A 26,348-nucleotide genomic window follows, 5' to 3' on the forward strand; every position below is an offset into this window, starting at 1 on the left:
TCAGTCTCCAACCTGGCCTCATATAGGGTCCCCTCTTAGTAAAAGAGTCATTCAAGCCCACCAGGTATACCAAGGACTCTTACCCTTAGCCCCTACTCTTTGGAAAGCTGCCCCTTGGCCTAATGTTGGTGTTTAGCCTGAGCCTCCTTTTCAACACTAAGAGTGGATGAAGTCCTGAAGAAGAAAGCGCTCTGGCCTGAGTCAAGCATCCTTACTCTAATCTCAGCTCAGCCACTGATTTGTTGTGTGACCCTGGATAAGTCACTTCCCCTCTTTGGGTCTTTACGAAATGAGGGGTAGACTAAAAGAGAGCTTCTAAAACTTTAATGTGGCCGACGAAAATGGAGTAAGAAATTCCGCAAGTCTGTCCTTCCACAAAAGCAGCAAATAAGGTGGCAAGAACTCAGAAACAAACTTATGGGAACTCTGGAAACTAACTGAAAGTTGACAGCAATCAGGTGAATACTTAGGTATAAAAGCTGAATTTAGTAAGAGGGCTTTGTTGTGTTTTAGCTTGCCCTGGCCCCATCCCCGCCTCCCTAGCATGACAGCGGCATCAAAAACCATATCCTTTATTCCCTGTATAGGTTCCTGTCACTGAAGGTAGCAGATTAGACCTTATTCTCAAGAAGTATGTTTATTTTGATTTGTCAGGTTGCTCCCTGAAGGACTGGTTCAAATACCTTGCTTTTATTTTGCCTCATTTGGAACTCTCCAAAGTGAAGATGGCAACCTGGAGAGACATTTCAAGGTCAAAATGCTAGTGGCTCATGCCTAGGGGAAGGAATAACATTTAGGGCAAACAGCAGACAAACTGAAAAGCTTCGGGAGGAAAGGCTAGGAAATAAGATTATTTGGGGGAGAATAAGGACTTCAAAGAGCTTCTGTATATTCCTGGGAATCTAGAAGGCCATACGCATGCCTAGAGGGCTGGGCATAGGCTTATAAAGACTTGAGAGGGCCCTATGCTCTTACCTCTGCCTGACCTTCAGGCTCTGCAAGCAGGAAGTGAAGGCTAAGGCATAGTTATAAACTGCATGGGTGAAGGTTGAAAGGTGTGCCCCAACACACAGAACACATCTGCAAATGCTAGGAGGGTTTTTGTTGTTGTTCCAAGTATTCAAAGAAATCTGTTGAATAAGCTAACCAAACAGAGACTTAGTGGCCACACCTGACGGAGAATGCAAACCAAAAAACTGGGCACGGTGGCTCACATCTATAATCCCAACACTGGGAGGCTGAGGGAGGTGGATCACTTGAGCGCAGGATTTTGAGACCAGCCTGGACAACATGGCAAAACCCCACATCTACAAAAAATACTAAAAATAAGCAGGTGGCACACACCTATAGTCCTGGCTACCCAGGAGGCTGAGGTGGGAGGATCAGCTGAGCCTGGGAGGTCCAGGCTGTAGTGAGCCATAATCTTGCCTTTGCACTCCAGCCTAGGTGACCCAGTGGAGGAATAATTTTATTTCCAAACTTGCCACATTATAAATAATATTCAAAATGTTCAGTTTTCAACAAAAATTATGAGGTATTCAAAGAAACAAAGTATGGCTCATACATAGGGAAAAAAAATCTGTGAATAGAAACTGAGGAAAGCTCAGAGATTGGACTTAACAGACAAGACTTCAAGTCAATTATTTTCAAAAAGGTCAAAGAGCTAAAGGTAACCAGGAGAATGATATCTCACCAATATCGATAAAGAGGCTGGAATTACAAAAACGAACCAAATAGAAATTCTGGAATTGAGAAATACAACAAATGAAAAATTCACTGGAAGGGTTCCAGAGCATACCAAAAAAGGCAGAAGAAAAAAATCAGCAAACTTCAAGATAGGTCAATTGAGATTACCCATTCCGAGGTGCAGAAAGAAAAAAAAGAAAAGTTAACCGAGCCTAAGACACCTGCAGGACACCATCAAGTGTGCCAACACACACCTAATAAGAATCACAGGAGAGAAGTGAATGTAGAAGAAATTTTTAAAGAAACAATGGCTGAAAACATAATGAAAGACATTAATCTACCCATACAAAAAGCTCAACGAATTATAAGTAGGGTAAACTCAAAGAGACATTCAATGTGACATTGAGACACATTATGATCATATTATCCAAAGACAAAGGCAAAGCAAATCCTGAAAGCAGAAAGAGCCACTTGACACATACAGGAAATCTTGGGTAACATTAACAGCCAATTTCTCACCCAACATCATGGAAGTGAGGAGGCAATGAGAGGACATATTCAGTGTGCTGAAAGGAAAATCCTGGGTGGTCTTGATACTTGTAGATGTTCATCTGTTTCTGAGCATTGAAGAGTTAGGCATTTATCATAGTCTCCACAGTCTGTGCTTATTTGTACCTGTCCTTGGGAAGGCTTTCCAGATATTTGAATGGCTTGGGTGTTGTGATCTAAGTTGTATCTGCTTAAGGGTTACCCCAAACCCAATTACACTTTGGTTTTTGTAGCCTCATAGAGGTATTGTCTTGATAGTCTTGGACAAGATTCAGAATTCTCTGGATTACCAGGGAAAGACTCTTGTTTTTTTCCCCCTACTGTCTCCCAAATAAATGGAGTCTCTCTCTCTCTCTGTTCTAAGCCACCTGAAGCTGGGGGTGAAAAGACACAAGCACCCCTGTGGCCACCACCGCTAGGACTGCACTGGGTCAGATCTGAAAGCCAGCACAACGCTGGATCTCACCAAGGCCCTCTGTTACTACTCCCTGGCTACTGCCTATGTTCGCTTAAAGCCTTGGGACTCTACAATCAGCTGGTGGCAGAGCCAGCCAGGCTTCTATCCTTTCCTTTAGAACAGCAAGGTCCTCCAGGCCCCAGTGGGCCCAGAGGTGCCATCTGGGAGCCAGCAACTAGAGTAAAAAGTCTTAGAAGTCTACCTTGTGTTCTATTACACTGCAGCTGAGCTGGCACTGAATTCACAAGATGCAGTCCTTCACTCTCCTCCTTCCCCTTTCCCCAGGCAGAGGTGCCTCACTCCATGGCCACTGTCGCCACAGGCCCACAGGGAGTACTGCCAGACTACTGCTGATGTTCCCTTAAGGCCCAAGGAGTCTTCAACAAGCTTGTGGTAAATGTTGCCTAGCATAGGACTCACCCTTCAGGACAGTGGGCTCCCCTCTGGCCCAGGGTAGGTCCATAAATGCCATCCAAGAACGAAGTCCTGGAATTGGCAGTCCCAAAAATCCGTTCAGTGCTTTACTCTCCTGTGGCTGAGCTGCTACCTAAGGTATAAAACAAAGCCCACTTTACTTTTCCCTCCACTTTTCTTAGGCAAGAATCTTGCCCTGTAGCCACCACAGCTGGGAATGTGCTGGCTGAATCTGAATCTGAACCTGAACCCAGCAAGACTCAGAGTCTCACCCAAGGCCCTCAACATAGTACCTGGGTATCTCTGCTGGTTATTCGGGAACCAAGGGTTCTAAAGTTAACAGGCAATGAATGCAGCCAGCAGCCAGGACTGAGTCTTTTCTTTCAAGACAGTGGGTTCCCTTCCAGCCCAGGGTGTGTCTAGAAATGTCCAGGAGCTAGGATCTGGAAAAGGGGCCTCATGACTGACCAGCCCTATCCTGCTGTGTCTGAGCTGGTATCTAAGGTACAAGACAAAGTCCTTCCCACTCTTCTCTCCTCTCCCAGCTACTTGGGAGGCAAAGACATGAGAATCACTTGAACCCAGGAGACAGAAGTTGCAGTAAACCAGGATAGTGGCACTGCACTCCAGCCTGGGCAACAGAACGAGTCTTTGTTCCTCCCACCCCCAAAAAGCTGTTTTGAGGAAACTCAAAGAAATTCATAACAGAGAAGAAATTCAGAATTTTATCATATAAATTTAACAAAGAGATTGAAATAATTAAGAATCAAGCAGAAATTCTGGAGGTGAAAAATGCAAGTGACATCCTGAAGAATACATCAGAATCTTCTAATAGCAGAATTGATCAAGCAGAAAAATTAGTGAGCTTGAAGACAAGCTATGTGAAAATACACAGAGGAGACAAGAAATAATAAAAAAGAATGAAGTGTGCCTACAGGAGATAGAAAATAGCCTGGAAAGAACAAATCTAAGAATGCTTGGCTTTAAAGAGGAGGTAGAGAAAGAGAGAGGGGTAGAAAATTTATTTGAAGACATAATAACAGAGAACTTCCCAAACCTATAGAAAGATATCAGTATTCAAGTACAAGAAAGCTATACAACACAAAGCAGATTAAACTCAAAACTACCTCAAAAGCATGTAATACTCAAACTCCCAAACGTCAAGGATAAAGAGAGGATCCTCAAAGCAGCAGGAGAAAAGAAACAACATACGATGAAGCTCTAATACATCCAGCAGCAGACTTTTTAATGGAAATCTTACAGGCCAGCAGAGAGCGGCATGATGTATTTAAAGTGCTGAAGGAGGCCGGGCGCAGTGGCTCACGCCTGTAATCCCAGCACTTTGGGAGGCCGAGGCAGGTGGATCACGAGGTCAAGAGATCGAGACCATCCTGGTCAACATGGTGAAACCCCGTCTCTACTAAAAATACAAAAAATCAGCTGGGCATAGTGGCGCGTGCCTGTAATCCCAGCTACTCAGGAGGCTGAGGCAGGAGAATCACTTGAACCCAGGAGGTGGAGGTTGCAGTGAGCTGAGATTGCGCCACTGCACTCCAGGCTGGGCAACAGAGTGAGACTCCATTTCCAAAAAAAAAAGAAAAAAAAGGAAAGCATAAAAAAAAAAAATAGCCTATTATCCCAGCTACTGGAGAGGCTGAGGCAGGAGAATTGCTTGAACCCAAGAGGCAGAGGTTGCAGTGAGCCCAAGATTGTGCCACTGCACTCCAGCCTGGACAAGAGTAAGATTTCATCTCAATAAAAAAAAATAATAATAATAAATAAAGTGCTGAAGGAAAAAAACAAAAAACCTTTTTACCCCAGACCTGTCCTACAAGAAATGCTAAAGGGGGCCAGGTGTGGTGACTCGCACCTGTAATCCTAGCACTTTGAGAGGCCAAGGTGGGCAGATCGCTTGAGCTCAGGAGTTTGAGAGCAGCCTGAGCAACATGGCAAATCCCCATGTCTATAAAAAATAAATACAGGCCGGGCGCGGTGGCTCAAGCCTGTAATCCCAGCACTTTGGGAGGCCGAGGCAGGTGGATCACGAGGTCAAGAGATCGAGACCGTCCTGGTCAACATGGTGAAACCCCGTCTCTACTAATACAAAAAATTAGCTGGGCATGGTGGCGCGTGCCTGTAATCCCAGCTACTCAGGAGGCTGAGGCAGGAGAATTGCCTGAACCCAGGAGGCGGAGGTTGCGGTGAGCTGTGATTGCGCCATTGCACTCCAGCCTGGGTAACGAGCGAAACTCCGCCTCAAAAATAAATAAATAAATAAATAAATAAATAAATACAAAAATTAGTTGGGTGTGGAAGCATGCACCTGTAGTCCCACATACTTGGGGGACTGAGGCAGTAGGATTGCTTGAACCCAGGAGGTTCAGGCTGCAGTGAGCTGAGATCACACCACTACACTCCAGTCTGAGAGACAAAGTGAGATCCTATCTCAAAAAAAAAAACAAAAAAAAAAAAAACAAAAAAAAAACACTTTGGGAGGCCAAGGTGGGCGGATCATAAGGTCAAGAGATCGAGACCATCCTGGCCAACATGGTGAAACCCCGTCTCTACTAAAAATACAAAAAAATTAGCTGGGTGTGGTGGCATGCACCTGTAGTCCCAGCTACTCGGGAGGCTGAGGCAGGAGAATTGCTTGAACCCGGGAGGCGGAGGTTGCAGTGAGCTGAGGTCGCACCACTGCACTCCAGCCTGGCGCCTGCTGACGAAGTAAGACTCTGTCTCAAAAAAAAAAAAAAAAAAAAAAATTAAAGGGACTACTTTAATCAGAAACCAAATAACATTAATGAACAATAAGAAATCATCTGAAGGTACAAAACCCACTGGTAATAGTAAGTACACAGAATATTATAGTAAGTACACAGAATATTAAAAAACTGTAACTGTGGTGTGTAAACTACTCTTATCTTGAGTAGAAAGACTAAATGATGAACCAATCAAAAATTACAACTACAATAACTTTTTAAGACAGTACAATAAGACATAAATAGAAACAACAAAAAGTTAAAAAGCAGGGGGATGAAGTTAAGGCACAGAATATTAGTTTGCTTTTTGCTTGTTTGTGTCTTTATGCAAACAGTCTTAGGTTGTTATCAGGTTTCAATAATGGGTTATAAGATAGCATTTGCAAGCCTCTGGGTAACTTCACACTAAAAAAACACACATAATAGATACACAAAAAGTAAAGAGCAAGAAACTAAATCATATCACCAGAGAAAAATCACCTTTACTAAAGGAAGACAGGAAGGAAAGAAAGAAGGAGGAGAAGACAAAAAAGCAACCAGAATACAAATGATAAAATGGCAGGAGCATGTTATTACTTATCAATAATCACATTGAATGTAAAAGGACTAAACTTTCCAATCAAAAGAAATAGAGTGGCTAAATAGAAAAACAAGACCCATTGATCTGTTGCCTACTAGAAACAGACTTCACCTATAAAGACATACACAGACTGAAAATAAAGGAATGGAAAAAGATATTCCATGCTATAATTCCAGCACTTTGGGAGGCCAAGGCAGGCAGATAACTTGATGTTAGGAATTTGAGACCAGCCTGGCCAACATGGAGAAACTACAGTGGTACTAAAAATATTTTTTTAAAAAAATTAGCTGGGCATGGTCGTGGGCACCTGTGATCCCAGCTACTTGGCAGGAGGCAAGAGAATCACTTGAACCTGGGAGGTGGAGTTTGCACTGAGCAGAGATCATGCCACTGCACTCTAGCCTGGGAGATAGAGCAAGACTCCACCTCAAAAAAAAAAAAAAAAAAAAAGATATTCCATGCCAATGGAAACTAAAAAGCAGGAGTAGCTAGCTATGCTTATATCAGACAAAATAGGCTTCAAAACAAAAATTATAATAGGCAAGGTCACTAGATAATGATAAATGGGTCAATTTACCCAGAGGATAAAATAATTTTAAATATATATGCATCCAAAGTGAAGTACCAAGATAGATAAAGCAAATATTATTAGAGTTAAAGAGATAGGCCTCAATGCAGTAATAGCCTGGAGACTTCAACACTTCACTTTCAGCATTGGACAGATCATCCAGACAGAAATTCAACAAAGAAACATCAGACTTAATATGCATCATAAACCAAATGAATCTAATAGATATATATAGAACATTTCATCCAGTGGCTACAGAATACACATCATTTCTTCAGCACATGGATCATTCTCAAGGATATGTCATATATTAGGTCAAAAAACAAGTCTTAAAACATTCAAAAAATTGGAATAATATCAAGCATCTTCTCTGATCACAACAGAATAAAACTAGAAATTAATAACAGAAAAAATTTTGGACTCTATACAAATACATGGAAATTAAATAATATGCTCCTGAATGACCAATGGTCAATGAAGAAATTAAGAAGGAAATTGAAAAATTTCTTGAAACAAATGATGAGGAAAGCACAACATACCAAAACCTATGGGATACAGCAAAAGCAGTGCTAAGAGAAGTTTGTAGCTATAAGTACCTACATCAAAAAAGAGGGAAAACTTCGAATTAACAATCTAATGATGCATCTAGAAAAGCAAGAGAAAATCAAACCCAAAATTAGTAGAAGAGAAATAGTACAGCCGGGTGCAGTGGCTCATACCTGTAATCCCAGCACTTTGGGAGACTGAGGCAGGTGGATCACCTGAGGTCAGGAGTTTGAGACCAGCCTGGCCAACATCGTGAAACCCCATCTCTACTAAAAATACAAAAAATTAGCTGGGCGTGGTGGCAGGCACCTGTAATTCTAGATACTCAGGAGGCTGAGGCAGGAGACTCGCTTGAACCTGGGAGGCAGAAGTTGCAGTGAGCCAAGATTGCACCATTGTACTTCCAGCCTAAGCAATAAGAGCAAAACTCTGTCTCAAAAAAAAAAAAAAAAAAAAGAAAGAAAGAAAGAAAGAAAGAAAGAAAGATCAGAGCAGAAATAAATGAAATTGAAATGAAGAAAACAACACAAAAGATCAATGAAACAAAAAGTAGGTTTTCTGAAGTTAGACAAAATTGATACACTTTTATCCAGACTGACTAAGAAAACAAGAAAGAAGGCCCAAAGAAATAAAGTCAGAGGTGAAAAAGGAGACATTACAACTGATACTACAGAAATTCAAAGGATTATTAGTGGCTACTATGAGCAACTATATGTCAATAAATGGGAAAATGTAGAAGAAATGAATAAATTCCTGGACTCCTACAACTAACCAAGACTGAACCATGAAGAAGTCCAAAACCTGAACAGACCGATAACAAGTAACAAGATTGAAGCCGTAATAAAAAGTCTCCCAGTAAAGAAAATCCCAGGACCCAATGACTTCACTGCTGAATCCTACCAAATGTTTAAAGAACTAATACCAATCCTACTCAAACTATTCTGAAAATAGAGGAGGAGGGAGTATTTCCAGACTCATTCTACAAGGCCAGTATTACCCTGATAACAAAACCAGACAAAGACTCATCAAAAAAAAGAAAACTATAGGCCAATATCCCTTATGAATATTCACATAAAAATCTTCAACAAAGGGCCGGGCGCGGTGGCTCACGCCTGTAATCCCAGCACTTTGGGAGGCCGAGGCGGGTGGATCACGAGGTCAAGAGATCGAGACCATCCTGGTCAACATGGTGAAACCCCGTCTCTACTAAAAATACAAAAAATTAGCTGGGCATGGTGGCGTGTGCCTGTAATCCCAGCTACTCAGGAGGCTGAGGCAGGAGAATTGCCTGAACCCAGGAGGCAGAGTTTGCGGTGAGCCGAGATCACGCCATTGCACTCCAGCCTGGGTAACAAGAGCGAAACTCCATCTCAAAAAAAAAAAAAAAAAAAAAAAAAAAAAAAAAAAATCTTCAACAAAATGCTTGCAAACTGAATTCAACAATACATTAAAAAGATCATTTATTATGACCAAGTGGATTTATTCCTGGGATGAAAGGATGGATCAACATATGTAAACCAATCAATGTGATACATCATATCAACGGAATGAACGACAAAAACCATATGATCATTTCAAGTAATGCTGAAAAAGCATTTGATAAAATTCAATGGATAAAAGTAGAGCTACCATATGATCCAGGAATCCCACTGCTGGGTATATACCCAAAAGAAAGGAAATCAGTATATCAGAGAAATATCTGCACTCCCATGTTTGTTGCAGCACTATTCACAATAGCTAAGATTTGGAAGCAACCTAAGTGTCCATCAACAGATGAATGGATGAAGCAAATGCAATACCTATATACAATGGAGTGCTATTCAGCAATAAAAAAGGATGAGATTCTGTCATTTACAACAACATGGATAGAACTGGAGGCCATTAAGTTAAATGAAATAAGCCAGCCACAGAAAGACAACATCATGTATTCTCACTTCTTTGGGGGATCTAAAAAATCAAAACAATAGAACTAATGGACATAGAGAACAGAAAGATTGTCACCAGAGGCTAGGAAGGGTAATGGGCAGGGGCAGGTTGGGGAGAGGTGAGCATGCTTAGTAGGTACAAAAACATTAGTCAAAAAGAATGAGTAAGAAAACAGGGTGACTCTAGTAATTTAACTGTACATTTAAAAACAACCAAAAGCCTGGGCAACATGATGAAACCCAGTCTCTACAAAAAATACAAAAAGTATCCAGGCATGGTGGCACCCCCTTCTTGTACCAGCTACTTGGGAGGCTGAGGTGGGAGGATTGTTTGAGCCAGGGAGGTGGAGGTTGCAGTGAGCTGGGATCATGCCACTGTACTCCAGCCTGGGTAGCAAAGCAAGAATCTGTCAAAAAAAAAAAAGAAAAAAAAAAAGGAAATAGACAATCTAGCCTTCTATATTATAGAATTAGAAAACAAAGAGCAAGCTACACCAAAAGCAACCAGAGGGAAAGAAATAATAAAGGTTCGAGTGCAGATAAGTAAAATGGAGAATAGAAAAGCAATAGAATCAATGGAACAAAAAAAAAATGATTCCTTGAAATGATCAACAAAACTGGCAAACCTTCAGCTAGACTCTGTCTCACACAGAGAGAGACAGTGAATGAATGAGATAGGAGACTCAAGACTAGAATACTAAAATCAGAAATGAAAGCGGAGGCATCACTAAATACCTTACCAAGAAAAAATAAAGGATTACAAAAAATACTATGAACAATTGTATACCAACATATTAGATAATCTGGATAAAATAGACAAATTCCTAGAAACTCACAAATTACCAAAGTTGACTCAAGGAAAAATAAAAAATCTGAATAGATCTATAATAAGTAAAGAGATTAAACCTGTGATCAAAAACCTACCAACAAAGAAAAGGCCAGGGCCTTCACTGGTAAATTACAGCAAACATTTAAGGAAGTAACACCAATCCTTCTCAAACTCTTACCTAAATAAATAAATAAGCAAGCAAAGGAGGAAACACTTCCTAACTTATTCTATGAGACCAGTATTATCCTGATACCAAAGGCAAACAAAGACATTACAAGAAAAAAAACTCTACAGACCAATAAGTCTTATGAATATAGGTGCAAAAATCCTGAACAACGTGCTAGCAGACTAAATCCAGCAGCATATTAAAAGCATTATACACCATGACCAAGTGAAATTTATCCCAGGAATGCATGGGTCATTTAATATACAAAAATCAGGTCTGGCACAGTGGCTCAACGCCTGTAATCCCAGCACTTTGGGAGGCAGAGGCGGGTGGATCACCTGAGGTCAGAAGTTCAAGGCCAGCCTGGCCAACATGGCGAAACCCTGTCTCTACTAAAAATACAAAAATTAGCCAGGTGTGGTGGTGGGCAACCTGTAATCCCAGCTACTCAGGAGGCTGAGGCAGGAGAATTGCTTGAACCCAAAGATGGAGGTTGCAATGAGCCAAGGTCATGCCACTGGACTCCAACCTGGGCAACAGAGCAAGACTGTCTCAAAAAAAAAAACCAAAAAACAATTTAATGCATGTAATTAATAAACGAAAGGGGAAAAAATCACATGATCATCTAATTGATGCAGAAAAATAACACTTAACAAACTAAGAATAGAAGGAAAATGTCTCAATCTGCTACAGGGCATCAGGAAAAACCCACAGTCAATATTGCTGGTGGGAATATAGAACAGTACAGCTGCAATAAAAGAGCTTGGTGGTTCTTCAAAAAGCTAAATGTAAGAGTTACCATATGACTCAGCAATTTCATTCCTACATATAGACCCCCAAACAAATAAAAAAGCAAATATTGACACAAAAACTCGTATATGGATGTTCATAGCAACATTATTCATAAGAGCCAAAAAGTACAGACAACCCAAATGTCCATCAATTGATGAATAAATGAATAAAATGTGGTATATTCATACTAGAGAACATTATTCATCCATAAGAAGGAATGAAGCACTGATACATGCTACAATACGGACAGCCCTTGAAAACACTATGATCAGAGAAAGAAGCCAGATACAGCTAGGCTACGTATCGTATGATTCTATTTACAGTAATACTCCCTTACCTTCAGGGGATACATTTCAACACCTCTAGTGGATGCCTGAAACCACAATAGTATCTAATCCTACTATACTATGTTTTTTCCTATGCATGCATATCTATGATAAAGTTTAATTTATAAATTAGGCACCGTAAGAGATTAGCAACAATAGCTAAGAATAAAATAGAACAATTAGAACAATATGCCAGCTTCTGTGAAGGGAAAGTTGCATGAAAAACCACCACCATATGCCAGCAACACTGCTCTTGCACTTTGGGTCTTGATTAAGTAAAAGAAATGTTGCTGGAACACAAGCGCTGTGATACTGTGGCTGTTGATCTGGTAACTGATAAGGCTGCTAAGTGACTAACTGGCAGGAAGTGTAGACAGCATGGACCATGGTGGATAAAGGAAGAGTTCGTGTCCAGAGTGGGACAAAGGAGGATGGCGAGGAATTTCATCACGCCACTTAGAATGATGCACAATTGAAAACTCATATGTTGTTTATTTCTGGAGTTTAATATTTTAGGACTGTGGTTGACTGCAGGTAACTGAAACCGTGGAAAGTGAAACCACAGATAAAGCGGGACTACTGTATTTAAAATGTCCAGAATAGGCAAGTTCATGGCGACAGAGATCAGTGGTTTCCAGGGGGTTGGGGGATCGGGAATGGGATGTGACTGCTTCATAGGTACAGAGTTTCTTTCTAGAGTGAGAACAATGTTCTGGAACTGGTGGTGATGACTGACAACTTGTGAATGTACTAGAAGCCACTGCATTTGTATGATTTTTTCTTTTTGAGACAAGGTCTCACTCTGTCACCCAGACTGAAGTGCAGTGGCACGACCATGGCTCACTCACCACACCCTTGACCTCCTGGGCTCAGGTGATCCTTCCACCCCAGCCTCCTGAGTAGCTGGGACTACAGGCACGTGCCACCATGCCAGGCTATTTTTTGTATTTTTTGCAGGGATAGGGTTTCACCATGTTGCCCAGGATGGCCTCATACTCCTGGGCTCAAGTGAGCCTCCCACCTTGGCCTCCCAAAGTGTAGGATTATAGGCATAAACCACTTCCCCCAGCCTTGTACAATTTAAAATGGTTAAAATGATTAATTTTACATTGAATTTCACTTCACAGGAATTTTTTTAAAAAAAGAACAAACCACTTTAATGGACACATAAATTCCCTGGGGGTCTCATTGCAATGCAGATTTGGATTAAGAAGTCTGGGTGGGGCCTAAGACCCTGATCCCCTTGCTTTTCACCTACGGCCACATTTTGAGACGCAAGGCCACTCGAAGAGCCCCCACCTCTGTGAATCAACCCCTGCTCATCTGCTCCTGTAAATAAGGACGGCTAAAGCACAGATGGCGGGAATGGAGGTGTCCCCAGGTCTGAGCCTGGAGAGGGTTGCAGGCCTCCTCCAGGCATGGAAGTGGAGGGAGAGGGGGCTGTAGTTAAACGGGTTACTCTGTCAGCAGACACAGAGGAGACGGAAGGAGTAGCTTTTATTTCACACGAAGCTGGGGAAGGAAGGCGAGCGGACAGGGCTGGCTCTCAGAGGGTGCTGCCTGGCAGGTGCACCACCTCCAGCTCCTGGGCTCCAGCTCGGGGGCTCAGAAGCCATCTGAAAGAAATCGGCGGCCTCCAGTGAACAACAAGCTGGGGAGCTGCAGGGTCCCCGGCCCGTGCTGCTCAACAGTTTCTTCCCTCCCCTCCCCAGCCCCCCGGGACACGGGGATCAAGGAGAGAGCAAAGTGCAACTCCATCTCTGCCTGATCAGTGGGGTGCCGTCTTCCCTGTGAGGGTTTTGGGGTGGAACAGGAGTGGCTTCTCAGGGGAAATGAAAGGAGCTGAGGAGCTTTAGTCCGGAGAAGGCCAATGAAGGAGGCAGCTTCTCCTCGCTGGGGTGTGCTGAGATGGTATCTAGGGCCGGCTCTTCCAGAATTTCGTCTGACACTGGGCGGCGGCGACCGGATGCGGGTTGGGGAGGAGGGGTGATGCCGTCCAGCTTCCGTCCCCGGGGGCGCTGGGGCCCTCCGTGCTGTCCAGCCTACACCTGTGCGGTGGAGCAGTACCCCCGTCTCGCCTGCCCAGCCCCAGATGACAGCAGTTCAGAGGCTGTCCTCTGCCACCTGCACTGCTCACCTTCTCCGAGGAGGTCAGGGGCGGGGCTGAAGGGTCCCGGGGGCAGGTTCCAGGCCAGCTCCTCCAGCAGGCCCAGCAGGCCTTTCACCTCTGTCGCCAGGTGCTCCACGGTCTTCTCTACCATCTATTGTGGGAAGGGGGTAAAGTCGAGGACAGAAGTGGTGCCGCACTCTGCTTCATCAGCTAGGCCCTAAGGAGCAGCTAGCGGTCCAGTGGGGTGCAGTGGGAAAGGACTGGGTGCTGCCGGGACCTGGGTTTTCCTCAGTCAGGCTCTACCCCTACCTGCCTCAGTTTCCCCAGATGACAATATCCTAGGGGGGCTCGCTCTCTAAGGCTCCTTCCTTTTTGACACTCAGTCACAGGTTTTGATGAAACGCCTTTAGAATACCTTCTCCCTTTTGGGACTTTGCAGCCTGGCGCTCACATTGCTTTTGTTGCTCCGCCCCCTGGTGGTTTCTCTGCCGAATGACAGATTTGGGATTTTGAAATTTACTCAGGGTTCTCAATAGTTATTTTTTTCCCTGCGTATGCCATGGACCCCACTAGCAGTGTGGCGAAGCCTACAGACCTCTTCTCAGAATAATGCCTTAAATGCAAAAAATAAAGCATATAGAATTACCAAGGGAATCAATTGCATTAAAATATTATTCATTATTAAAAATTAAACTTTTTGGCCCAGCACGGTGGCTCACGCCTGTAATCCCAGCATTTTGGGAGGCCGAGGCAGGCAGATCACTTGAGGTCAGGAGTTTGAGACCAGTCTGGCCAATATGGAGAAACCCCATGTCTACCAAAAATACAAAAAATTAGCCGGGCATGGTGGTGCATGGCTGTAGTCCCAGCTACTCGGGAGGTTGAGGCATGAGAATCACTGGAACCCTGAAGGCAGAGGTTGCAGTGAGCTGAGATTGAACCATGAACTCCACCTGGGTAACAGAGCAGGACTCTGTAAAATAAAAATTTAAACTTTTGGATATAACATACGTATTGACCGGGCATAGTGACTCACGCTTGTAATCCCAGTACTTTGGGAGCCCGAGGTGGGCAGATGGATTGAGCTCATGAGTTCAAGACCAGCCTGGGAAACATAGCAAAACCTCATCTCTACAAAAAAAAAAAAAAAAATTGGCCAGGCATGGTGGTACATGCACCTGTAGTCCCAGCTACTTGGGAGGCTGAGGTGGGAGGATTGCTTGAGCCTGGGAGGTGGAAGTTGCAGTGAGGTGAGACTGCACCACTGTACTCCATCCTGGGTAACAGGGAGACAATGCCTCAAAAAAAAAAATGTATTTATTAACTCACTAAATCACATGATTTAACATCAGGCCTAACAACAACAGAAATGTTGACATAGGAAGGGTATAAATGATATGTTGAGATATTCCTAACTAGAACAAGATGAAATTATCTGGATTTCTATTGATGACAAAGTTATAGTACTGTTAATACCACTGCTTGCTGACTGTATTTATGATGAATGGGAATGCTCAATTTCAATTAAAAGCTTACAACAATACAAATGGAAGCTTTTTTCCACACAAGTTAGGAATCGTGGCTAAATAAAAAAATGGTGACTGAATTTCCACCTTCCCATCCAGTATTGATGCGGAAATATCCACATGGGGGCAAGTAAGGCCTTAGGAGAAGCACGGTCCACTAGGGGTTGGCCAGACTGACAGCCTAGATGGGAGGATGATGTTGGACAAGGCAGCCACAGTGCAAGATTGGCCTGTATGGCCTGACATTCCAAAGCAACTTGCATCTGCCCTTAAAAACACCATCCTAGGCCAGGCCTGGTGGCTCACGCCTGTAATCCCAGCACTTTCGGGGGAGGAGGTGGGCGGATCACCTGAAGTAGGGAGTCTGAGACCTGCCTGACCAACATGGAGAAATCTCATCTCTACTAAAAATATAAAATCAGCTATGCGTGGTGACGCATGCCTGTAATCTCAGTTACTTGCGAGGCTGAGGCAGGAGAACCTCTTGAACCCGGGAGGAGGAGGCCATGGTGAGCTGAGATCGTGCCACTGCACTCCAGCATGGACAACAAAAGCAAAGCTCCGTCTCAAAAAAAAAAAAACAAACCCATCTTAGAAGGTGGTCCTGACCTCGTATGTCCTTCCAAACCACCCTGTTACCTCCTCCATGACATCCAGACGGCGTTGCACAGTCATGTGTCTGTCACACGCTGTGCTCTGAGCTGCGTCTCCTTGGGGAGGGCTGAAGGGTTCTGCAGCTGTGGGGAGACAAGTCTTGTCACTGTGGGGCCCTTGGTTTGCCATCGTGCCAGATACTCCTGTAAACACTGGGCTCAAGTGAGGTTGGTCCCCAAAGCAAATGCAAGAGCAAGCAGAGGAAGGCCCTGGTGCGGGTCGGTGTGTGAGTGCCAGCCACCTCAATCCCACCAGCCACCTACAGACCCACATGGACTTCCTCAAGGAGGTGAAGCCCAGGGAGGAAGGGAGGACGGGCTCCACCCAGGGAGAATGGCAACTGCAATGATGGAGAGGCCTGAAAGAGCATGGCTCAGTGTGCAAACCCTGCAGGGAGCCTGCAGTGCCTGGAAATACAGGGTGGTTGGGAGAGAGACTGGAGAGGGAAATCCTGGAAATCAAACCAAGGGGGCAGAGCTTTAGCCCAGAGGCTTTAATAAATCAGTTCTGATGCATGTTTTGGGGGCAATCTGGGCTCACTGCAACCTCCGCCTCCCGGGTTCGAGTGATTCTTCTGTCTCAGCCTCTTGAGTAGCTGGGATTACAAGCGTCTGCTACCATGCCTGGCTAATTTTTGTATTTTTAGTAGAGATGGGGTTTCACCATGTTGGTCAGGCTGGTCTCAAACTCCTGACCTCAGGTGATCCTCCCGCTTTAGCCACCCAAAGTGCTGGAATTACAGGCGTGAGCCACCACGCCCAGCCAAGGGGGTTTATTTTAACAGAAGTCACAGAGTCAAACATGAATTTTTTTTTTTTTTTTTTTTTTGAGACGGAGTTTCGCTCTTGTTACCCAGGCTGGAGTGCAATGGCGCGATCTCGGCTCACGGCAACTTCTGCCTCCTCGGTTCAGGCAATTCTCCTGCCTCAGCCTCCTGAGTAGCTGGGATTACAGGCACGCGCCACCATGCCCAGCTAATTTTTGTATTTTTAGTAGAGACGGGGTTTCACCATGTTGACCAGGGTGGTCTTGATCTCTTGACCTTGTGATCCACCCACCTCGGCCTCCCAAAGTGCTGGGATTATAGGCGTTAGCCACCGCGCCTGGCGAATTTTTAAAATATAGGGAATAGACTGGAGGGAGATGCCTTTGAAGGCAGGAAGTTACTGCAGCAATCAGGGTAAGAGGGATGAAGGAGAAGTGATGAGCAGAGGCAGTAGCCGTAGGAATATGAGGATGAAAATGAGAGGAGGTATTTCAATAGCAGCATTGACACTGGGAACCCGTTAGTAACAGCTGGCATGTGATGAGTACTTACCATGCACCACGTAGGGTGCTAACTTAACCTCTCCAACAATCTGTTGTTACGCCCAATCTACACTTAAGAAAACTGATGCATAGAGGGGTGAAAGTATGTGTCCAAAGTCACTACTCATAAGCAGAGGATCTGCCATTCCATTGTTCTCCTCAAGTTAGCTCTTCCAGGCACCATCAACCCTCACCGCAGAAGTCTAAGAGCCCTGATTCCAAGCTCAGGTTTCAGAGTTGGTAACCCTGAGATGCCTGTAGGGCATCAGAGTTGGCTGGAACCTTGGAGAACACTGACATTCAAGAAGGAGAGTGCTGCCCCAGAAGTCAAGAGCAGCCAAGTTTTACAGATTCTGCAGAGAATGAAAAAGGTCGGCATGGCTGAAAGCAGTGAGGAGGTCTAGCAAGATAAGGACTGGAAAAAGAGCACAGGAAAGGTGCTTGTTAGATGTCACCCCAGCACTTTTAGGAGTGGTGGAGGAAAAGTAGAGTTTGGATTATGGTAAGATGAGAAGGGAAGGTGAGGCTGGGGATAGAAACTTGGATTCTGGAAAATTTCACAAAGCTTGGCTGTGAAGGAAAGGAGATTAGATCACAAGGTCTAGAGAAGTATTTATGGTTGAGTGTGTGTGTGTGTGTGTTTTTTTTTTTAAGCATTGGAAAACACAATGATGTTTACAGCCTGAGGGACAAAAGGAAGACAGGAGAAGCAAAGGAACGCTCTTCCTGAATTGATGGGAGGCCCTGGATCAAGAGGGGTTGGGAACACATCTGGAAGGAAGACAGAGGGCATGCAGCAAAAATGGGCAAAGGTAAACCATCTAACTAGAGGGCCAGAAAGTGGAGTGAGCTCCTGCCTAATGGGCTCTGTTTACTCTGTGCAGTAAGATAGAGAACACGTAGGGAAGAGAGCTAGTTGCTAAAATTTCAAGAATTCTATGAGTAGGTTATTAAACACAGACATTAAAATAGTGATTATGGTGCCTGGAAATGGTGGCTTGTGCCTTTAATCCTAGTACTTTGGGAGGCTGAGTGGGAGGATCACTCGAGGCCAGGAGTTTGAGACCAGCCTGATCAACACACTGAGACCCCATCCCTTAAAAGAAAAAAAAATTTTAAGTAAAAAGAAAAAAAAAAATGGTGGCCATGATGAGAACATTTACACCACAGAAATCACCAACCCCCGCGCCCCTTTTTTTCTTTTTGAGAGCCAGTCCATCAGTGCACCACCAGGTAAGGGACTTGAATAAAGAGAGGGCTTCAAAAGGGGATGTGCAGAATGAGGGAGGCAGGGTAGTCGGACCATGCAGAACGAGCCAGCATCAACAAGGAATCCTGGAAGTGTGAGTCCTCCCTCAGCAGTGCTCCATAGTCTAGGCACACAGCAGCAAAGACAGATGGCTGGATGGAGTCTGCAGGGTGGATGTGGTGGAGGCAAGGGGCCAAGGAGCTGAGATTTGACCAGCCAGGGGTTTAGGAGAGGAGCCCTGGAATCCAGCTGGGATAAGGAAGGAAATGAGACCAAGAAGAGGGCCAATAAATTGGGAGAAGTGGGGGCCTGAAGAGACTGGAGGTCTTAGGAATCACAGGAGGAGCAGGAGGTAAAGAATATTGCAATTTTAGTTTTTACAGGTAGAGTGGCTTCAGATAGTGACCATATCAAGGCTGTGGCCATGGATGTGGGCATCCAAAGCTCAGTGTGGGGAGAGAGTTATGGAACTTGAGCTCTCTAGGTGCAATGCTTGTAGCTTAAGGCCTTGATGTTGGATGGGTTGGCCAATGGGCCATCTGCACTTGTCTAGAAGGGGGGCAGGTCTTGAGATAGGACAGAGCTAGTGATGGATGTATAACTCTGAGAGGTCAAGTGATTTGCCCAAGCTCACACCATCAGCAAATGCCTGAACCTCAGGCACCCTGACCTCCTGGCTTCAACTCATCAAAGTGGGGCCCCCTGCCTTGTGATTTTCTGATTCCAACTCTATCTAGATATCAGCTCTTCCACTCAGGGATAAGAACAAGACCAGGGACAAAACGTCCTTCAAATCCGAGATAAGCTGTTTTTCGAATTTTCCTTTTCATTATTTCCCTCCACTAAACTTAGAAAAGACTCTTCAAAAGATAATGGTGTTATTCCTGAATTTGGGGAGGGAGGAGGATATGATAATGGTGCCTTGGTTATTTTTTTAAGGCGAGTCTTTTAAAGACCCATACTGAAATATTTACAGATGAAATGTTATGCTGTCTTAGATTTACTTCCAAATAATCCAGGCCTGGGTGGGGATGGGGGAGAGGCCTGCGTGGATGTTTAGAGCAAACAAGATGGGCTGAGACTTGCTAATTGTTGGAGCTGGGTGATGAGCACATAGGGGTACATTCAGCTTTTCTCTCTACTGTTGTGAGCGTGGTTTGAAACATTCCATAATAAAAGCCAGTTGTCTGATGGGGCTGTCAGCAGAAAGTGGTAGCCATCGTGGGCTGCAGGCATCCATGTAAAATATTCAGAGAGAGAGGCCCCACCTGGGGGCTATGCTCCATCCTGGCCCCACATCCTGAGAAGGCCCTTGAGAGGCAGGAGCAGGTCTAGAGGAGGCTATGGGGAAGAGACTCCTTTTTTTATTTCTTCTTTTTTTTTTTTAAACAGGGTCTCAGTCTGTCACCCAGGCTGAAGTGCAGTGGCACGATCATGGCTCACTGCAACCTCTGCTTCACGGGCTCAAGCAACTCTCCCACTTCAGCCTCCAGAGTAGCTGGGACACAGGCACACATTACCATGCCTGGCTAAGTTTTGTATTTTTTGTAGAGATGGAGTTTCACCACGTTGCCCAGGCTAAGCTCAAACTCCTAGGCTTAAGTGATCCACCTTCCTTGGCCTCCCAAAGTGCTGGGATTATATGTGTGAGCCATTGCACCCAGTCTGGGACTCCAAATTTTAAATCAATTGTTTCAGCTGAAACTGTGCTGATCAGCTTGGAGAGGAAAAGCTCTGAGGGGGCCGGAAGAGCTGTTCTCACCCACAGAGTGACCGTCCTGGGGAGGGCCTGTCGTCATGAGTCTGTGGATACACACACTGCCTGCTGGCTCTGTCCAGAGGCCTTTGGTGGCCAGGCCTTTCCCCTGAGCCTCACCTCCCCTCCCCCAGACCCCAGCCACTCTCCCCTCACACACTTCTCCCAGGCTCAGGCCAGAAGGATACAGTGTGACCCTGCCAGCCAAGTGGGATTCAGGCTGCGTTGGAAGTCAGGAACAACCAGAGCCTGCTCCTCTCCACTGGCCTAAAACACCCTGTTCTCTACGAGTCTGTAATGAGGTCTAACTTGGCTCCAAATCCCCTCCAGGGAAAAGGCTGGGCTGAGGTCGCTCCCCACGTGGCTCAGCGCTAATCCTTCACATCTGGACAAAACTGTGCTCTGTGCCCCCTGGAGCAACTGTCCATGAGCTCATCGGGGCCTCCACGGAGTACATCTGAAAGAGCAAGCTTGGAGCAGGGCCTGACATTGTACTGCCTGCTCCCTCCCCGCCAGGTCCTCCCCATGGAGCTGACTTGAACGCATCATGGCAGAAAACATGCTGGAGACCCCTGTTCTCAGCCTGGTTCAGCCACTAATGATTGTGGGATTGTGAGAGTTTCTTCTCCTCCCTGAGCTTCTGCTGCTTCCTCTATAAAATAGGATGGGGTAGACCTGAGGCCCTCACTTCCCCATGCAGCTCATCCTTAATTCTTCTTCTCTGTCATTTGGAGGCTGCAGAGAGGCCTCAAAAATGAGCCACAAGAGCTGAGCTCAGTGGTTCACACCTGTAATTCTGGAGCTTTGGGAGGCCGAGGCAGGAGGATCACTTAAAGCCAGGAGTTTGAGACCATACTGGGCAACATAGTGAGACTCTCTCTCTATGGAAAAAAAAAAAAAAATAGACAGGATTGGTGGCATTTGCTTGTGGTCCCAGGTATTTGGGAAGCTGAAGCAGGAGAATCGCTTGAGCCCAGAAGTTTGAGACTACAGTCAGCTACAGTTGCACCACTGCTCTCCAGCCTGGGTGACAAAGACCCTGTCTTGTAAAAAAAAGTAAAAAAAAAAAAAAATTAGTACACACACACACGCATCCATGGGGCTGTCAGCGGCTCAGACAAGGGGAGTGGAAAAGGCTGAAGGATTCTGATGATTAACCCTGAGCAGCCAAGGCTATGGCCCCAGAGGGCTCCCTTCCTTCCTTTCCTCCCACCCTCCCGGGCCCTGCCAGTTGGGAAATGGACCTCCTTGAATGCTGCGCTGTTTTCTCTGGCTTGGCTCCTGCTCTAGGCCTGATGTGCACCCTGGATGGTGGCCACGGGCGGGGCATCCTGTGCTGGTGAGAACAGGCTGCTGTGGAGCCCAGAGGCCCCAGGGGAGGGCTGGGCTGGGCTGGGCTGGACTGGCTGCCTCAGTTAAAGAGACGTGGCCCCTGGGTGCCATCCTCTGTGGCTGAAGTACTGCTCCCTCTACTTCTGGGCCTTATGGCGAGACCTTTTGTATCTGAACCCAAACAGTAAGAAAGTGCCACAACGCAGATGATTTCTGCATGCTGAGCAATGAGAAATGTTTTCTCAGTGGCGTCTCTGAAAGGTGTTGCTGTATCTTCTGAATTATCAAAGTCACACTCTTCGAAGGGTCTGCTTTGAAGAGCAAACCCTGGACACTTGGGGGTTAATTATATTTGACCACATTCAATGTAATAGAATAATAAACTTTACCACACCCTAATACTTGTATAAAGATGTATGATTCATTCAAAACCATCCATGGGTTTTGATTATTTTTGAAAGCAGCAGAACACTATTCTTCAAATGATTCTATAAAAAACTCCAAAATGTGGACCGGGCATAGTGGCTCATGATCTAAAAAGCCATCAGGAAATAAAGCTTTCTCTGAGTGCTTCTGAAAGAAACCAAGATTGGGGCCGGGCGTGGTGGCTAACAGCCTGTAATCCCAGTACTTTGGGAGGGCGGAGGCTGGCCGTCAGGAGTTTGGCCAATATGGCGAAACCCACCTCCACCCCCGCCCCCATCTCTACTAAAAAATGCAAAAGTTAGCTGGGCGTGCTGGTGCGGCATCTATAATCCTAGCTACTCAAGAGGCTGAGGCACGAGAATTGCTTGAACCTGGGAGGCAGAGATTGTGGTGAGCCGAGATTGCACCACGGCACTCCAGCCTGGGTGACAGAATAAGGCTGTCTCAAAAATAAAATAAAATAAAATAAACCAAGGTTGAAAGTTGGACAAGCAAGAGATAGATCTCAATTTACAGAAAATATAAGGGATGGAGGTATTTAAATGACATCAAAGGGACACAATTAGCAAAATCTAAATGTGGAAAACTTTACAGAGCAAACTTAGTTTCTTCAACAACAAAAAAATTAAGTAAAAAAAAAAAAAAGCTGGGCATGGTGGCTCACGCCTGTAATCCCAGCACTTTTGGATGCCGAGGTGGGTGGATCACGAGTTCACAAGATCAAGACCATCCTGGCCAACATGGTGAAACCCTGTCTGTACTAAAAATACAAAAGTTAGCTGGGTGTCAGGGTGTGCACCTGTAGTTCCAGCTACTCAGGAGTCTGAGGCAGGAGAATCACTCGAGATTGAGCCACGGCACTCCAGACAGAGTGAGACTCCATTTAAAAAAAAAAAAAAAAAAAAGGGCAGCGGGGAGAAGACTTACATATTTAAAGAGACCTAATAGACATATTGACCAAATGCAGTATATGTAACCTTATTTGGATCAAACAAATGAATTGTAAAGAGATATGACACAATCAAAGACATTTGAACAGTGATTGAATATTTAATGATGTTCAATCACACACTCTTTTTGGAGTGCGATCGTGGCATTGCAGTTATGTTTATTAAAAGAGTGCTTATCTCTTAGAGATACACAAGGAAATATTTATAGATGAAAATATATGGGCTGGGTGCGGTGGCTCACGCCTGTAATCCCAGCACTTTGGGAGGCTGAGGCAGGTGGATCATAAGGTCAGGAGTTCAAGATCAGCCTGAACAACATGGTGAAACCCTGTCTCTAAAAAAAAAAAAAAATACACGATGTCAGGCCAGGCGTGGTGGCTCACACCTGTAATCCCAGCACTTTGGGAAGCCAGGGCAGGTGGATCACTTGAGCCCAGGAGTTCGAGACCAGCCTGGCCAACATGGTGAAATCCTGTCTCTACTAAAAATACAAAAATTGGTCAGGTGTGGTGGTAGATGCCTGTAGTCCCAGCTACTCGGGAGGCTGAAGCAGGAGAATCACTTGAACCTGGGGGGCGTAGGTTGCAGTGAGCTGAGATTGCGCCACTGCATTCTAGTATGGGTGACAGAAGGAGATCCTGTTGCACAAAAGAAGGAAAGAAAGAAAGAAAAAAAAATACAATGCCTGGATTTCATAATCCAGGGAGGGGAGGGGGTGAGGACAGTAGACAAGATAAAACTGCCTATGAACTGAAACTTGTTGAAGCAGGGTTGATAAGTACATTATGTGATTCTTTCATATACTATTATTTTGTATTTTTTGTATCCAACAGTTTTCATAATCAAAAGTTAAGAGATATCTGAAATCTGAAAGATTATGCACGAAAATGTATGAAGTCAGTGTGAAATTACATTGATCACGAATACTTTCCTCCTTTTCTTCTTCTCTTTTTTTTTTTTTTTTTTGAGATGGAGTCTCACTCTGTCACCCAGGCTAGAGTGCAGGGGGGCACCATCTCGGCTCACTGCAACCTCTGCCTTCTGGGTTCAAGCGATTCTCCTGCCTCAGCCCTGAGCATAGCTGGGACTACAGCCATGTGCCACCTTGCCTGGCTAATTTTTTTGTATTTTTAGTAGAAACGGGGTTTTACTGTGTTAGCCAGGATGGTCTTGAACTCCTGACCTTGTGATCTGCCTGCTTCGGCCTCCCCAAATCCTTTTCTTCTTAATCTGTAGCAATGAACATGCATAATCTGAAAGAAAAACAACGTTTAAAAATGGGTTTAAATTCTCTATACAAGTCGTGGCTAAAAGGAGCACCAAAAGTAGCCACTTGTGGATGAGCCGCTCCCTCCTCCCTCTGGGAGAAGCACAGGTGCTGCTTTGTGCCCTCAGCTCCCGGAGCCTGGGGCTGAGCTGGGGGAGGCAGGTAAAGGAGAGGAGGATGAGAGGGTGTGTACCGGGGCCCTGCTCTATGCTGGGCAGAGTCCCAGCCACTCCTCATACAGCTTGTGAGGAAGCCATTGCTGGGTATCTTTAACAGGTGGGGAAACTGAGGCTCAGAGAAATCAGTGGAGTCATCTGAGAGAATGTGTATTGATGTATGTTCCCTGCTGGGCACTTCCTCTCTCATCTAATCCCTGAGGCCAGCCCTATGGGGTGGGTATTATTCTCCCCAATTGACAGAGGAAGAAACAGCCCCAGAGAAAGGAAAGGACTCACCCAAGGTAAGGGATCATGAGGGCTGGCCTGGATCCTTTCCCCAAGTGCTCTCTCCCACAGTTCACTGGGCCCTGAAAGGGGATGGGGGCTTCTATCTTAGCACAGGGCACTTCTGCCTGGGTGGGGGCAAGGACTGAGGGGGCAGGAGGCCTGGATGTTTTGTGAGGGCTCTGCCTTGGCACCACCGTGAGATCTGAGCTTGCCCCTCACCTGGACAACTAAAATGAGCAATAGCCATCCCTGACTAAATGGGGTCGTGGCTTGTAAACTGTAAAGTCCTGTGCAATGTGCAGGGTGGTGGAATGAGCATCTGTGTACAGTCAAGACTACAGTCTAGTAAGTCACTTGACCTGAGTCACCCTGAGCCTCACCTGTGAAGGGGCAACATTAAGCTGAGGGGAGAGGTGGGGGAAAGAAAAGGGGGAGTAAAAGGCGAGGAACCCAGCTAATGGAGTACGCAGACAGCCTCCCGCTCCCGAACAGCCCTCCACCTCCACCCAGTGCCCCACCTCCACCCAAAACAGCTCAGTCCCCCAGAGAAGCTCCCTGGAAACCGGGAGGCTGACTTCCTCACCAACTGCAAAACCACCTGAGGCCAACTGGCAGGTGAAGCAGTGGCCTTTCTCCTGGGCCCACCTGCCTGGCTCCTTGAGGCTGTGCTGAGCTGGCCTGGGTCACTCACTCTTTGGAGTCTGGCTTCTTAGACAATGTCTTATAAAGCCAGGCCTGAGCCTCCGCAGGCCCTCTGAGATGTAGCTGGCCTCCCGGGCTGCCCCACCCAGCAGCTGTGACCTCCCACCCCAGATCCTGGCTCCTCTCTTGTCAGCTCTACTCCCGTCACTGAGCTTCCCTCTCTCTCCTTTGTGGTCTCTCGCAAATCTTTCTCTTTGCTCCAATATCCTCTTCCCTCCCCGCCTTGCCATTTTAGTCACTCTTTCTCTTTCCTTCTCTTTGGTCTCTTAAACTCCTTTTTCTTTCTATCTTAGTTCATATCTGTTCATCTACAAAGCCTCTTTCTGTCTCGACCTCTCCTTTTTGCTATTTATTCTTCCCTCTCTTCTTTATCTCTCCGTTGCTCTACTTCTCTGCCTTTTTCTGCGTCTGTTTCCTCTCACTGTCTTTCTCTCCCTCCCTCCCTCCCTGCATCTGCCTCTCTCTCCATCCCGCTGTAGTGTCCAACTCTCTCTGTCTCTCTCTTGCCCATTCCTTCCTCGCCATCTGCGGGTCCCCTGCCGCGCCCGGCGCCCCACTCACCAGCCAAAGCGCCCGCGGGGCGGAGCAGAGCCAGCCCGGCCAGCGCGCAGAGCAGGGTCCGCATGTTGCCGGCCCGGCAGAGCGCAGCGCCGCGTCTGCCCGCAGTCGCCCTCCCGGGATCCCGCCCGGCCGGCCTGGGAGGAAATGCTCTTAGTTCTAGCCAAAATTCCTGGGCGGCTCCGGGCTTTCTGGCTGGAGCGAACCCGCCCCCTCCAGAGGCCCCTCTGCACCCCTTGGGCAACGCGGAGCCCAGAGACCCCGGGAGCTGAGGCGCTGACCGTGCCACCCGGGCGCCTCCCGAGGAAAGGGCCGCCTCCGGAGTCCTCGCGCTTCCTGGGGGCCCGGGAGGGAAGGGGAGGGATTGGGTGAGGGCGTTGGCTCTAGGCGGCGGAGCCTGGGGTCAGGAGTTCGTTATGAGCCCATTTCAGAGGCGGGCAGACTGAGGCTCGGAGAGAAGTGCCTTC

At 45.9% G+C, this 26,348-nt stretch overlaps 1 protein-coding gene across 2 annotated transcripts; it reads right to left on the reverse strand.

Annotated features, from left to right (window-relative positions):
• Positions 1 to 13,077: 13,077 nt before the first annotated feature.
• On the reverse strand, positions 13,078 to 25,948 carry LOC105709339 (placenta associated 9). Of its 2 annotated transcripts, none has more exons than XM_064370057.1 (4): positions 25,885 to 25,948; positions 15,873 to 15,970; positions 13,735 to 13,858; positions 13,078 to 13,213 (listed from the first exon to the last, which is right to left on the reverse strand). In XM_064370057.1, the coding sequence occupies exons 1-4, from the start codon at positions 25,946 to 25,948 to the stop codon at positions 13,203 to 13,205; spliced, it is 297 nt and encodes a 98-aa protein (XP_064226127.1). In that variant the 3' UTR covers positions 13,078 to 13,202. The 2 variants fall into 2 exon arrangements, with proteins under 2 accessions (XP_064226127.1, XP_012296634.2); XM_012441211.3 differs by lacking the exon at positions 25,885 to 25,948 and adding an exon at positions 24,092 to 25,054.
• Positions 25,949 to 26,348: the final 400 nt, after the last annotated feature.

The sequence above is a fragment of the Aotus nancymaae genome, unplaced genomic scaffold (assembly GCF_030222135.1).
Source record: "Aotus nancymaae isolate 86718 unplaced genomic scaffold, 86718_ANA_hifiasm-v0.15.2.pri h1tg000099l, whole genome shotgun sequence".
Classification (NCBI taxonomy): Eukaryota; Metazoa; Chordata; class Mammalia; order Primates; family Aotidae; genus Aotus; species Aotus nancymaae.

Coding starts and splice junctions, on each gene's coding strand:
- LOC105709339 (XM_012441211.3), bottom strand. CDS start 24,158: ATGCATGTTCATTGCTACAGATTAAGAAGAAAAGGATTTGGGGAGGCC. Junction 15,971..24,091: donor CGAAGCAGGCAGATCACAAG/GTCAGGAGTTCA, acceptor GTCTCCCCACAG/CTGCAGAACCCTTCAGCCCT. Junction 13,859..15,872: donor GTCTGGATGTCATGGAGGAG/GTAACAGGGTGG, acceptor TTCCCACAATAG/ATGGTAGAGAAGACCGTGGA.